Raw genomic sequence first — 13783 nt, 5'->3', positions numbered from 1 at the left:
CCCCACCCCAATCACCTCTGTACCTCGGGTTGAAAACCTCTGAGCTGCAGGGACCAAAAGGAAGCATTTGCCCCCCTCATCAGAATACACAGGACCACGTTTGAGTATAAGTGAGAGCTTATATGAAATACGTGTCAATCATCAGGCTCTAAGGAAAAACGTGTCCCTCATAACTAAAGACTCAAGTGTTTATTATAAAATTATGGGGATGGGGTGCCTGGGTGGCTCAGTAGGTTAAGCCTCTGCCTTCGGGCTCAGGTCATGATCTCAGGGTCCTGGGATCAAGCCCTACATCAGGCTCTCTGCTCAGCAGGGAGCCTGCTTCCCCTTCTCTCTCTGCCTGCTGCTCTGCCTACTTGTGATCTCTCTCTCTGTCAAATAAATAAATAAAGTCTTTTAAAAAATTGTGGGGAATATTTTAAGAGCTTAGAAAAATGTAACTTGGAGGGAAATGTTGTTTTAAAAAATGAAGCATGTTTTGCTAAATCAGGTTTTTAAAAAAATGGTTGAATTTCAAAGGCAACTGGAGTCATAGCTACCTAATGAACTTACGCTTCATTTAATGATCCTGAAAGTTCTGCTATGGTCATATATCCACATAGGCTCTCTTATTCTTTTCAACACTGTTTAGAGTTAGTTAGGTCAACAGTTGACAACTCCAAGGACTTGTGTGTATATATTATATGTAATAAATACATATGATTGTTAAATTTATATTATATACAGTTATTATGGATTCAAATATATATACAAACACAAAAAAAATTGTTGATACTGGTTCCCTTTGTGGAGATGTGGGGATGCTATAGCAAGGGAGGGGTGGGAATGTTACCGTTTCTGATCTTTTTTTTTTTTTTTTTGTATTGTACATTTCAAAAATGTTTTCTAGGTAGTGGAATCATAGGCTGTTTTAGTTTCTCTCGTCTAAATCTTCTATATTAAAAAAACAACCCAGAGTGTACCTGGGAGGCATAGTCCGTTAAGCTTTCAACTTTTGATTTCTGTTCAGGTCAAGGTCATGATCTCGGGTCATAAGATAGACTCCTCACTGGGCATGGAGTCTGCTTGGGATTCTCTCTCTTCCTCTCCATCTACTTCTCCTCCCTCACTTGCGTATGCACGCACACTCGTGTGCTTTTGCTCTCAAAAAAATTTTAAAAATAAAATAAAATAATAAAATTGAAAATAATAAACACAGGAAATGTTGCTAAAACAACTTATTCATCAATAAACTCCAAGGTTACTTTTAAAAAACTGGCCAAATCTGAAATTAGCCAACATGCATATTCTAATTTTTCTTCCATAATTTATTAGGAATCAATCTTTTTCCAAAATGAAAATAATGACAAGTGATTACTACTTTGAGTTAAGCCTCAGAATTTCTATCTTTATTCTGAGGGAGTAAGGGAAGCATTAGGAAATGTGTTAAAGGGGAAGTCTTCCTTGATTTGATTTCTGTTACGATAAAACACACTCTAAAATGATTAACTTTTAATACATACCTCTAGTCCACCATCCTGGTAATTTTCCATTAATCTCTGTTTGAATTTTTCAACTATTTGTGGCCTGTTAATGGAAAAGTTTTCTTTCATGACATGGTGTTTCCAAAGGTCTAGGGGGAGAAACATACCAATGGTAGTATCATGAAACGTTGAAAAACAATTAATGGCTATTCTCTGAGACATAACACTGGACACAAGAAGCTGTTATTTCCAAATACACAAAAACTAATGGGTGAGGCAGGGGGAGGGGAGGAGGTAGTTGAGGTCACAGAATCCTCCAGAACATAGATATAAGGAAGATCTCTAACAGGATCTCTAATGAAAAGATTTGGAAAAGTACCTCTATAGCCCAGTGAACAATATTCTGTTATCATAATTAAAAATCCCAAATCAAATGTTACTATTGATCCAACACAATATCTATTTTCGTTAAGTCCCTACATGTATCTGAACACCTATTTTGGCCTAACACAACTCAGAGAAATAAATGAAGAGCTATTGTATTTACAGTCATAGACTAGAAAGGTTGAGAGCTGACAGACTATGGATTGAAGTGGCAACAGGCTGCCATATGAGATGAGGCATATGCACAGTTATTTACAGTAGCATTGTTTAGGACAGCAGTATCTTGGAAGCAATACATAAACTGTGGTATGTCCTTCCAATGGAATAGTATGCAGCTATAAAAGGAGAGAAACTTTTCCGTGTATTGATATGGAAAGAACCATAGTTTGTTATGTGAAAAATGCCAGGTGAAGAACAGTGAATATAAAGATATTCTTATCTTTTATGAGAAGGATATGATAAATATACTCAAGGAGGGTCTATCCCCTCAAGCCTATTCAAGATGATCACTCCAGAAATACAGCATTCTCCAATATCACTTCTCCCCTCTATCCTGGGTCATTCACAATAGCACACATTATTTCTCCCACCTCATAAAAATCCTCCACCCCACAACCCCTGTCTTTACTGTCTGTGACTTCTCTCAAAATCCTTCTTAAGCCTGCTGAGAAGGCTTAAGAAGCTTTCTTCCCCACCACTTCCCTGAAACTGATTTTGTATCAAGTACCAGCGACCTCAGCATTACTAAAAATGTTCATTTTACTTGAACCACTGCTTTACCAGAAGCATGACACATGATTTGTCACATTCCTCTTGCTTGAGAAACTTTTATTACTAGACATTGGGATACCACTCTGTCCTAGTTTTCTTCTTGTTGTTTGATCCCTCTCAGTCCCTTTTGCTGGTTCTTCTTTTCCCCTTCCCCACTCCAGCTCTTAATATGAGAGGGTCCTCAGACTCAGCCCTTGGTTTATCTACCTTTTTTCTACCTACGCTCACTTTCTTTGCTATCTCATTTGGTCTCATGGCCAAATATCATCCATATGCTGACAACCTCAAATTTAGATCCAATAGTCATTTGGCATCTCTTCTTAGATATCTAAAAAGCATTTTATCTTATTATTTTTTATTTTTTATTAACACATAATGTATTATTTGTTTTAGGGGTACAAGTCTGTGATTCATCAGTCTTACACAATCCATAGCACTCATCATAGCACATACCCTCCCCAATGTCTATCACTCAACCACCCCATTACTTTCATGCCCTCCCTCTAGCAACCCTCAGATTGTTTCCTGAGATAAATAGACTCTTATGGTTTGTCTCCCTCTCTGGTTTTATCTTGTTTCATTTTTGCCTCCCTTCCCCTATGATCCTATGTATTGTTTCTCAAATTACTCAAATCAGTGAGAGCATATGATAGTTGTCTTTCTCTGATTGACTTATTTCACTTAGCATAATACACTCTAGTTCCATCCACATCATTGCAAATGGCAAGATTTCAATTTTTGATGGCTGCATAGTATTCCATCATATATATACCACATATTTATCCATTGATCTGTTGATGGACATCAGACATCTAGGCTCTTTCCATAGTTTGGCTATTGTGGACAGTGCTGCTATAAACATTGGGATGCATTTTAAATGTCATTTGGGCATAAATAAATTCTTAATCTTCCCTCCCTAACTTGCCATCTTAGCTGATGGCAATTCTACTTTCCCAATTTCTCAGGTCAAAAATCTTGGAGTTCTCATGGACTCTTCTCTTTCTCCCACATCCAACACACAATCCATTAGTGGTTACTTCAATAACATGCCCCAAATCTGACCACTTAATACTTCCACTGCTCCCAGCTTTGTTTGACCACCATCTCTCCATGCTCGGATTTTTGCATTAGCCTCCAAAGCAGCCTCTCCCTTCTTCCACCCTTTTCCCTTTACAGTCCATTCTCAACACAGCAGCCAGGGAGATTCCATTAAAATATGTCATATCAGGGACACCTAAGTGGCTCAGTTGGTTAAGCATCAACTCTTCGGCCCAGGTCATGATCTAGGGTTGTGAGATCAAGCTCCAAGCTGGGCTCCATTTTCAGCAGGGAGTCTGCTTGAGATTCTTGTTCTCCCTTCCCTCTCCTCCTCCCCTAAATGAATAAATACATCTTTAAAAATAAAATACATTGGGCGCCTGGGTGGCTCAGTGGGTTAAGCTGCTGCCTTCGGCTCAGGTCATGGTCTCGGGGTCCTGGGATCGAGTCCCGCATCGGGTTCTCTGCTCAGCAGGGAGCCTGCTTCCCTCTCTCTCTCTCTGCCTGCCTCTCTGCCTCCTTGTGATCTCTGCCTTTCAAATAAATAAATAAATAAATAAAATCTTAAAAAAAAAAAACGTCAGATCATGTCACTCAAAATTTGGGACAAGTTCCCCATTACATTCAGAGTAAACACTAAGAGTAGGCCCTGTATGATCCATCGTCTTTTCATTATTCTTCTCTGGTTTCATTTCCTAATACTCTCCCTCACTCTCTCCACTCCAGCCACACTTGGGTCTTTCTGTTCCATAAACATGTTAGGCATACTCTGTTTAGGTCCTCTGTGTGGGCTTCTGGATGGACTGTTCTTTGTCTGTTTATCTGTCTGCCCAGACAGCCACATAGCCAACTCCCTCATCACCTTCAAATTTTGCTCAATATGTCACTTTCTCCATGAAGTCTATCCTGACCACTCTATTTAAAATTACAATGTGCCTTCTTCAAACCCCCACACCACCATCCTCCTTACTCCATTGTTTTCTTATTTCTTGTGTTTATTGCTTATTATCTGCCGATTTCCTTCTAGATCATAAACTCCACAAGAGTAAGGAGTTTTGCTCCATGAAAGTAAGGATGTATTCCCCAAACAGTGCCTAAAATATAGTAGTATGGTATATCCTAGGGGCTCAATAAATAGATATTGGATGAAAGAATGAATTAGTATATGCATAAAGAAACACCAATAGTATATATTAAAAAACGAATAAAAAGGTTACATGGGATGATGAAAGGGGGTCAGTGGTGGCAATGAGATCTCTACACACATATATTTTCATATTGTTTTGAGTTTTGAACCAGGTGAATGTATTAGCTGTTAAAGAAATCAAACTTAAAAATAATATGACAGTGCTGAAACTGTGGGACTATGTCAACGCTGCTTAACTTCCATATGGAAGAGAAAAGCACATGTATATGTTTAATTATGTCGGGTATGGCCTACTTCCTTGTGCATGGCCTGAGGGGAGTCTGGAAACAAAGAGAAGCCTATGGAATCAGAGGTAAAAGCCAACCCCTGCCCTTCCCCCTTTACTGTTATGGGGGTGCTGGTCAACAGCAAGAGTACACACAGGGCCACACCCTGTTCCTAGCTGTTTCTAATTTCAGATGTGATTTCCTACTCATACTTTCATTTTTCTGACAGAGACTTGGTGCCCACAAGAGGAAGCATCCAACACAGTCTAGCGCAATCCTCTCAGAAATGTGGCTATGACAGAGCAAGAGCCCCTGGTATGTGCAATTATCTTATTTATTGGGTGGACCTGATTTTGAAAATGGGGTTCCAGAATTCTTCTACTGTTGACTATTTTCCATCATGAACATATAAATCTGACTTTGTTTTTCCCTTAGGATAATAAACGTGAGTAGACCTAACACCATTGTCCTGGCATGGTTGGAGTGGAAAATCCAAAAGAGTTAATGTGTCTAGAAGTTCACACTTCTTAAGATGTTTAAGACCTTTTTAAGTCTAAGCTTTGACAAAACAGAGCTCATGCACATTTCAGAAAATTTTCAGACAAGAAATTGGATACTTTTTCCAGGGTACATTGGCGGTAGGTCTCTGGCTCATGGAAAAGCCTGGTGAGGGAACACATCTGCCACACATTTCTGGTTTGGGGGCCATCACCTGGCAAATGCCCACAGAGGTGGTTTTGGGTTTAGCTCTGGGCTCAGCTGAAAGGGAAGTATTTTACCAAAGTGCTGGGAAACCTCCCCACCATGCTTCTTCCTCATGAGTTCAAGTTCAAGCACGCAAGTACTTCTGTAGCCAGGAGTCATGGGAAGCCAGGGAAAGTAGAATTCATCCAAGAGAAGTAATTCCTGGCCAGGTGGAGTTGGTAGTCTCCAAATGGGTCTCCATATCAGTGTGTGTGTGTGTGTGGTCATGGCTTCTTTAAGATGAAGCAGTTTTTGACGGCAGCATGGAGGTGGGAAGGAGACAGCACACTGGAGGTTGAATTAGGGTTTTGTTTTTTCCTCTCACTCTGTTCCCAGGTCCTTTGACTGGAGGAAACTTTGACTCCCTGCTGGCCAAACCACTTCCCCTCTCTCCCTCTATGAACACTCTCCCTACCCTCCAGTCAGCCTCCTCCATCTAGGAAAGGCATCTTGGTTTCATACATTTCGCTTCTCTAATACAACTGCTAACCTCTGCCTGAGTGACTCCTGGGTCCTGAGCCAAGCAGAACTGAAACTTGAAGGCATCCAACTGCCAACCAACATTCTCCTGACCTGCCGGCAGCCCCCCCAAAAGTGGGTAGGTTGAAATCTTACTTCTTCAACCATATGTATGTATATATTTTGTACTCCTGTGTTTCTCAAACTGCTCCCCAGAACACTAGTCCCTTGAGTTGACAATATATATTCTCAAGGGAAGAAAAATGTTCTGTGGTCAAATAAATTTAAAGAATGCTTCAGTGGGTAGGGGGATGGGGTATTAAGGAGGGCACTTGATGTAATGAGCACTGGGTGTTATATGCAAATGATGAATCACTAAACTCTACCCTGAACCTAATAATATACTATATGTTAACTAACTTGAATTTAATTAAAAAATTTAAAAATAAAGAACATTTCATACTCTCTCTTCTGGAACTTTATAGTGCGCACTATCATAGTAAAGGCTCTGAGAAGGTCTGGAGCAAAGAAAACCTTTTTAACATTATTTACAAGTTTCCCAAACTTGTTTAGGTAAAAAAACAGAACAAAACATCCCCCTCTCGCCCCCTAACCCTTGTGAAACACATTAGAAGTCCTTTCCTTACAATCAAGACTAAGAGTAGGTTAATCAAAAGAAGTCTGTTAAACCAGAGAATGCTTTTAAAAAATGACTTGCAGTAACTTGACATTTTAAATATTTAACTTAAAAACATTTAACTTAAAAATATACAAATATACAAACATTTGCCAATTTTCTAACATAGAACTTAGGCCTTTTCTTTGTATGAACCCACTCATTGGAGATCTGTACTATCTTTCTTCTAGAAACCATAACACGTTGTGTGGTTTTCTAGTGTGTGGTTTTATTGGTTTGCTCATTTCTTTTTATGGAAAGAAAACTAAAAGACCATGAAACAATCCAAATGTATCCTTTTTTAGGGCAGTTTTAAGTTCATAGAAAAATTGAGCAGATAGTACAGAGACTTCCCACATATTCCATGCCTCCTCTACCCCAACACACAGCCTCCCCAACTATCAACATCCTACACCAGTGTGGTATGTTTGTTACAACTGATGAGTGTACAATGACATGTCATTATCACCCAAAGTACATAGTTTACGTTATGGTCCACTCTTGGTGAAGCCATGGGTTTGGCGAATGTGTAATTGGCATCTCTCCATTATTATATTTTCATACAGAATAGTTTCACTGCCTTAAAAATCCTCTGTATTCTGCCTGTTCATCCTTCTTTCCCCTCTAAACCCTTGGTAACCACTGATCTTTTTATTGTCTCCATAGTTCTGCCTTTTCTCGAAAGTCATATATTTGGAATCATACAATATGTAGTCTTTTTAGGTTGGTTTCTTTCACTTTGGGAATATGCATTTCTATCCATGTCCTTTCGTGGTTTGATAGTTCATTTCTTTTTAGCACTAAATATTATTCCATTGACTGGATGTACCACAGTTTATTTCAACTTGGTTTTTATAGGACAGATCTCTTTTTGTACTCCCATTTCATTGGCTTATATAATACTTAATTAAATTACTCAAACACAATGACAAGCAAAACTGGTATGAACAGGTTTGGAACAAACAATGATCAATGATGCTAGGTAAACATAGGTAACCCAAAGACTATGATTAGTGAGTATTTTGCCAGTTTATGTTACCAAGGGAATGGAAACTTTAGGTTCAAGCAAAACATTTTTGTCCACTTACTGTTAGCATGTGTATATTTATGTTTTTCTAACTGCCTACAATAATATCACTGGTTAATATAGTATGATATGCTTAGGGTGAAACTCACCAGCAAAGAGAATGGATCTCAATCCACATTCCTAAAAGTTTTCTTGACTTTTTAAATTATTTTTCTGCTTCTTATCAGATGTGGTTATCTTTTTAACCTCATAATGTAACTGACAATAAGCACGTACCAGGATTACAAGTGTCTCCACTATTCTTAGTGCTTGCTTGTGGATTGCCTCAAAGTGATCATTTTGAGACACCTCGGTGTGGAATGTGACATGTGATTTCTTACATATGGATTTCCTTTATCTAGAAGCTTTTTTTTTTTTTTAGATTTTATTTATTTATTTGACAGACAGATCACAAGTAGGCAGAGAGGCAGGTAGAGAGAGAAAGAGGAGGAAGCAGGCTCCCCACTGAGCAGAGAGCCCGATGTGGGGCTCGATCCCAGGACCCTGGGATCATGACCTGAGCTGAAGGCAGAGGCTTTAACCCACTGAGCCATCCAGGTGCCCCTATCTAGAAGCTTTAATATTTTCTTCCCATACCCCCGGGATATAGATATTCCACTTTGGAGATGGCTGACCTTATAAAAGTTCAGAGAAATTGAGAAAATCAATTAAGAATGACTTCAATGCAGGGGCGCCTGGGTGGCTCAGTGGGTTAAAGCCTCTGCCTTCGGCTCAGGTCATGATCCCAGGGTCCTGGGATCGAGCCCCGCATCGGGCTCTCTGCTCAGCGGGGAGCCTGCTTCCCTTCCTCTCTCTGCCTGCCTCTCTGCCTACCTGTGATCTCTGTCTGTCAAATAAATAAATAAATAAAATCTTAAAAAAAAAAAAAGAATGACTTCAATGCCAAAATGTCAAATATAGGGAACAACAGAGCCTTTCTGAATCAGTAGAACTCAGCTCTCTGCTAGGCCAAGCCCTGAGACTTAACAAGGATGTCTGGAGTGACTTTTTAGAGTTCTCAGGGGAGGACCAGATCAGCTCCGACAAACTAGCACTGGACCAGGTATGGCTGCCACATTTTCAGATGCCCCCTGATAGACTGGAAACTCATTTAGAAATTATACAAGAAGATTAAGCTCTAAGACAAGGTGGGAAGGAGTGGGGGAGACAGAGAAGTATTGGAGGGTTTCTTTCTGGCTGGTAATAAATGTGGACACCAGAGTTGGCCAAGAGGGAGAGAGAAGACCCTGAGGGAAGGACACGAGCTTGGGAGATCCCCTGGATCTCAGTAATTTCCATTCCCAACTCCTTCTCTAGAAACTCCCAGTGCCAAGCTAACCTTGACTGCAAAAGGTGGTCTCTGCATGAAGAAGTGGCTCCTGTTGGAAGCCCCATTCACTATGGTGACTTCTTGTTGCTGAGATGCACAGTAGGTGGGTGGGCATTCCAAGGTTTCAATGCCTTCTTTGAAGGTTCCCGGTCTACAGAGGTCTCAGGAAGACTACACTGAAGAAATGTCTATAAAAGCACCCCTGGCACACAGCAGGGACTCCATCACTTGCCCTGGCGGAACGCACTACAGTAGGACCCCCACATCGAGTCATGCCACACAGACCAAAACAAAACCTGCAATAACAAGATATCCTCACTATTGGCATTTGTTTCAAAAGTCATGAGTGTAGAATCTGAAAACGAGCTTAGAATTGGCCAGCACACTGTAGCCAAATGTTGGTAATATCTACCTTACCACCATTAACAGTAACTCTACCTCCCCTATGCCTGACTCCCACCAGCCCCTTACTGAAGGCTCTTTCCAAGCACAGCCGAGGAGCACCCTGCTCAGGCAGCACACAGCAGAACTGCAAGGTCAAAAGCTTCCTCCCTTCCCCCACTATCCGGGTGTCTCATTAAACCACAGCCTGAAACACGCAGAGGGTTGCACCTGCTGGGTACCTGTGGATTTTCTCCCAAGACTCGAAGGGAGCCACCTGGATGCAGCAAATGAGCACAGACAACGAGTGCTTTTGTGTCTTATTAAATGTTCTGTCATTGAAGCTAACCTCACTGGGTGTGGTGACATCCCTAGTCGAGAAGTGGCTTGCCCTCTCATTGCATAGCCTTTTCCCAAAGCCCTATTTCCAGAATTCAGTTATACTCAAAGCACTGATAAGAATGACAATGTCTTAGGTGAGGACCTAGATGATTAATGCACATTACAATGTCCGTGGAATTTGTCTCAAAAGGAAGATCTAATTTAGTTTGCTAATCAAACAACTTCTCCGTCATTTAAAGGTTGGGGATTTTCCTACAGAATTAGTAGGAGTCAGGAGTAGACATTGAAGTGTGGACAGGATCAGCTATGTAATCTATGGCACTCTGTGCAAAATAAAAATACAGGGCTTCTTATTGAAAAAGCAGGGGGGAAAAAGCACCCCTAGAGGTACTAAGACACAGTGGTTTCTTTCTTCCGCAGTCCCTCTCTTGACCTGTCATGGTGTTTTTACTCGTTTTTAATGCTGTGCTCCCCAGGCACAGGAATGCTTGTGAGGCTAGTGCAACCCTCACAGGCACCCAGGGGTTCCATCCTGTGCCCGGAAGCATGAATGTGTGTGCAGTTGCTGCCTGGTGGCCCCATGCCCTCGCTGGGGGCAGAGAGGTGGAGCCAGGCAGCTTTCCCTCCTGGGGGCCCGCTGTGGACAGGCAACCCTAAGGGTATTGTAACCTCCATTCCAGGGTATTGTACGAATCTCAGGATAGGCAATAGGCTTGCTCCCACTGAGTTACCCATCAGACATACCATGATGTTTCCAGACTAGGGTCCTTGAGATACCACTAGGTACACATATCCTGATATTCCTCCTGATCAGGTCCCCAGTGGAGTGGAGGGCAGTAGTAACTCCTGGGTGGGAATGCTAGTGGGGAGGTGTTTACGGTGCCAGAAAGCAGAAGAGTAGGCAGCTGAGAACCCCTCTTGGCAAGGTGAGGAGGCAGTAAGAAGTGGGACTATGTTTAAGACCAAGTCTCTAAGTCCTTAGTGCACCCTCCATGGACTCACAAAACACAAATTCTAAGTTAAAATCAAGAGTTTCAAGATGGTACCCATAAAGCATGCAAGCCAAAGTACTCTGTAAGTGCACTGATCACATGTCCATGGAGTGGTCCTGACTTTAGACTTCAGATGAAAGGAAGTAATTGCGACTGCCTTCCCACCCCAAATACATGTATCTGTAAGATTTTGACATATATGTCATATATATGTATTTTATACACACACACACACACACTTAAATATATTACAAATAAGAAAAGCTTATGTGTTTTACCCATTTCAACTTTATTTTGGTTATGAGGGAATCAGCAGAGTTGAGAATGAACTTAACAAATGTTTTCTATTTAAAAGACGTCAGGTGGAAGGAAATATGTCAAAATGTTAATAATTCTCTCTGAACCAAGGTGTTAAAAAGTAATTTTTATATCATTTTCTGGACATTGTGGTAATTTTCTTTTACCATGAAAATGATATATGGATTGCTTTTATAATTAGGAAAAAATGAATAAATGTTATTTTGTGGAGTAATAAAATAAACATTACCTGTAGGGAGAGTACACGTCTTCTTGGATTTTTCTGATACAACCAGTGCTATCTCTCTGTTAACTTTTCTTAATACTTCTTGGATCATATGAATTTCAAGATTTTCCAGAAGTTTCTGAAGCTAGAGTCAGAGGTTTAAGAGTCACTTTTTACATTCCGCTTACACTTTGAGATCCTGAGTCAAATTCCTACAGAAGGGTCTGGGGCTATGTCCTGTTCTTCAGCTACTCTCTCCCAGGGAGAAGGAAGGGTTCCTTCCTTGGATTTCCAAGTGCTTCTGCAAGGGTTGATACACCTCTTTAGAGACCAACAGCTTTTCTCCTGGCCCACATCCCAGTTGATAAAATACAACCCTTTTGTACCAAGTCGTGCTAAATTGCAAAGTGCTCAATGTCTGAGGTGACCTCATGTATATTGGGGGGTCTCTGAATGTGGGCAGGAATTTCATGAGTTATTATTACAAGAGAAACCCCTTGGCCTAAAACTCAATTTAGATATCAAGGAGGATTTCATGAGAATATTTTAAAATCCAAACATGACTAGGAGAAAACTCTCCCAATAATCATGTGCCCTTACTTTACCCATTATGCTTGTAGAGCCCACGTTTCTCCCTGTCAGAGGACCCCAGGTTCTAGAGAGAACCAGGGCTCAGAAGGGTAAACAATGGGCTTGGGACTGGGGTCCCAACACTGTGTGTTGCAGGGGTGGGGGACGGGTAGCCATTGAATTCTTGATCTTCAGGGGACACTTCCACTGACACTCAAACAGCTAGAATTTTTGCTTGCCTGTTACCATAACAAGGAGAACACAGCCTTGCCTGTTATAGACACAAGGGAACACAGCCATGTGGAGATGGTGTCCCAGGACCAAGGTGAACAAATCCTTGGAAAAACAACCTCCCACATAGACCTTCTAGCACACCAAATGGACCTGTGCATAAATCATGACTTATTCTCAGAAAAACAATCAATCATAGCCGCTATTTTAAATATCCCATTTTTCATGGATGTATGTGTTGGGGGCAGTGGATAATTTTGTGTTAGATTTTAAATTTAAGATGCCAGTATGTTCTCTATCATCATCTTTTATTGTGGTAGTGTACTTTAATTAGAGGAGAATCAAAATACACAGCTCTAGACCTACAAAATGGAGATATTAGGGCTAGTTATTTACTTAATCAAAGCCCCACATGTTTTAAATACTTAGTTCTCTCTGAGGCTGTTTAGTGATTGACATATCTTCAATCTCCACTTAATATCTTAGGGAAAATAATGCCACTTGGGTATATCTGTAGTTTTACAAGCTTATGCCGTAAAGCAAATTTTCAAAGTCACATTCAAAATAGTTCCTGCATACCTGCTGAGTTTTTATTTCGATTTCTGAAGCTCCTTTGGGGGGAAGAATAGACTGACTGCTTATTATAATATCTTCGAATTCATCTTCTTTCCCCATCCGCCTAGCTATAGCTTTCATGCTGGGATAGAGAATGTCAGTTCTATTAAAGAAAAGAGACAGAAATTAGCAAACAATCGTATTTTTTCTTATTTAGATTCTCCGACAATTATTTTTGTTCACATTCTGCTTCCTGTCATCGTGTATAAACCTCCCAACCCATTATAGAAACTCATATTGCCATCTAAATTCACCACAGTTGCCACGCCCTTAGCCAATATTAAATCCCGAGGACTTTTCCCCTTGGGTACATATAATTTCACTCTTCATTCTTCAAAACATTGACAAGTTTTCTCACTGCCTAGTTACCAGGAAAGCTGACTGTAATAACTTGTAGGATAGACCATTCGGACTATGCCACCAAAGAGAACCTTCTTGTGCTCAGTAAGGTCCAAGAATGGTGAGTGGACGCTTGGTGGATGCTTGTTTGATAGCAAAACACATGGCAGAAGCAACATGTCTTTCTTGCCTGCTAAGTCATCCCAGCTAGAGCCAGAAGCTGTGAAATACCCCTAACACCCCACCCTCCCGCAGACCTAAGACCTTGCACCATATTATACCTCTGGCTGCAGAGAGAGAGAGAGAAAATACGAGAGACTCAACACTTGGGTCCAATGGGACAGGAAATGGGGAGGAGGTCACAGCAGCAGTCTCTCCCTACCTAGTGCTCACTGGGATCCTATGAACTAAAAAAGCTGACGAGTCAGCACCGTGGGGACACCGGA

The 13783-nt window shown here is 40.9% G+C and overlaps 1 protein-coding gene across 1 annotated transcript in view; it reads right to left on the bottom strand.

Annotated features, from left to right (window-relative positions):
• Window positions 1-13783, bottom strand: part of LOC125102363 (uncharacterized) — a 185629-nt gene that overhangs the window by 22983 nt on the left and 148863 nt on the right. Inside the window, exons 35-37 of the mRNA XM_047733495.1 lie at window positions 12963-13101; window positions 11607-11727; window positions 1503-1612 (exon numbers count right to left, since the gene is read on the bottom strand). Of these exons, the coding sequence (XP_047589451.1) occupies window positions 1503-1612; window positions 11607-11727; window positions 12963-13101 (370 nt within the window). The remainder of the gene's footprint in view (window positions 1-1502; window positions 1613-11606; window positions 11728-12962; window positions 13102-13783) is intronic.

The sequence above is a fragment of the Lutra lutra genome, chromosome 6 (assembly GCF_902655055.1).
Source record: "Lutra lutra chromosome 6, mLutLut1.2, whole genome shotgun sequence".
Taxonomy (NCBI): Eukaryota; Metazoa; Chordata; class Mammalia; order Carnivora; family Mustelidae; genus Lutra; species Lutra lutra.
The sequence above is the reverse complement of the archived record's forward strand: the minus strand, read 5'-3'. Positions and strand labels throughout refer to the sequence as shown.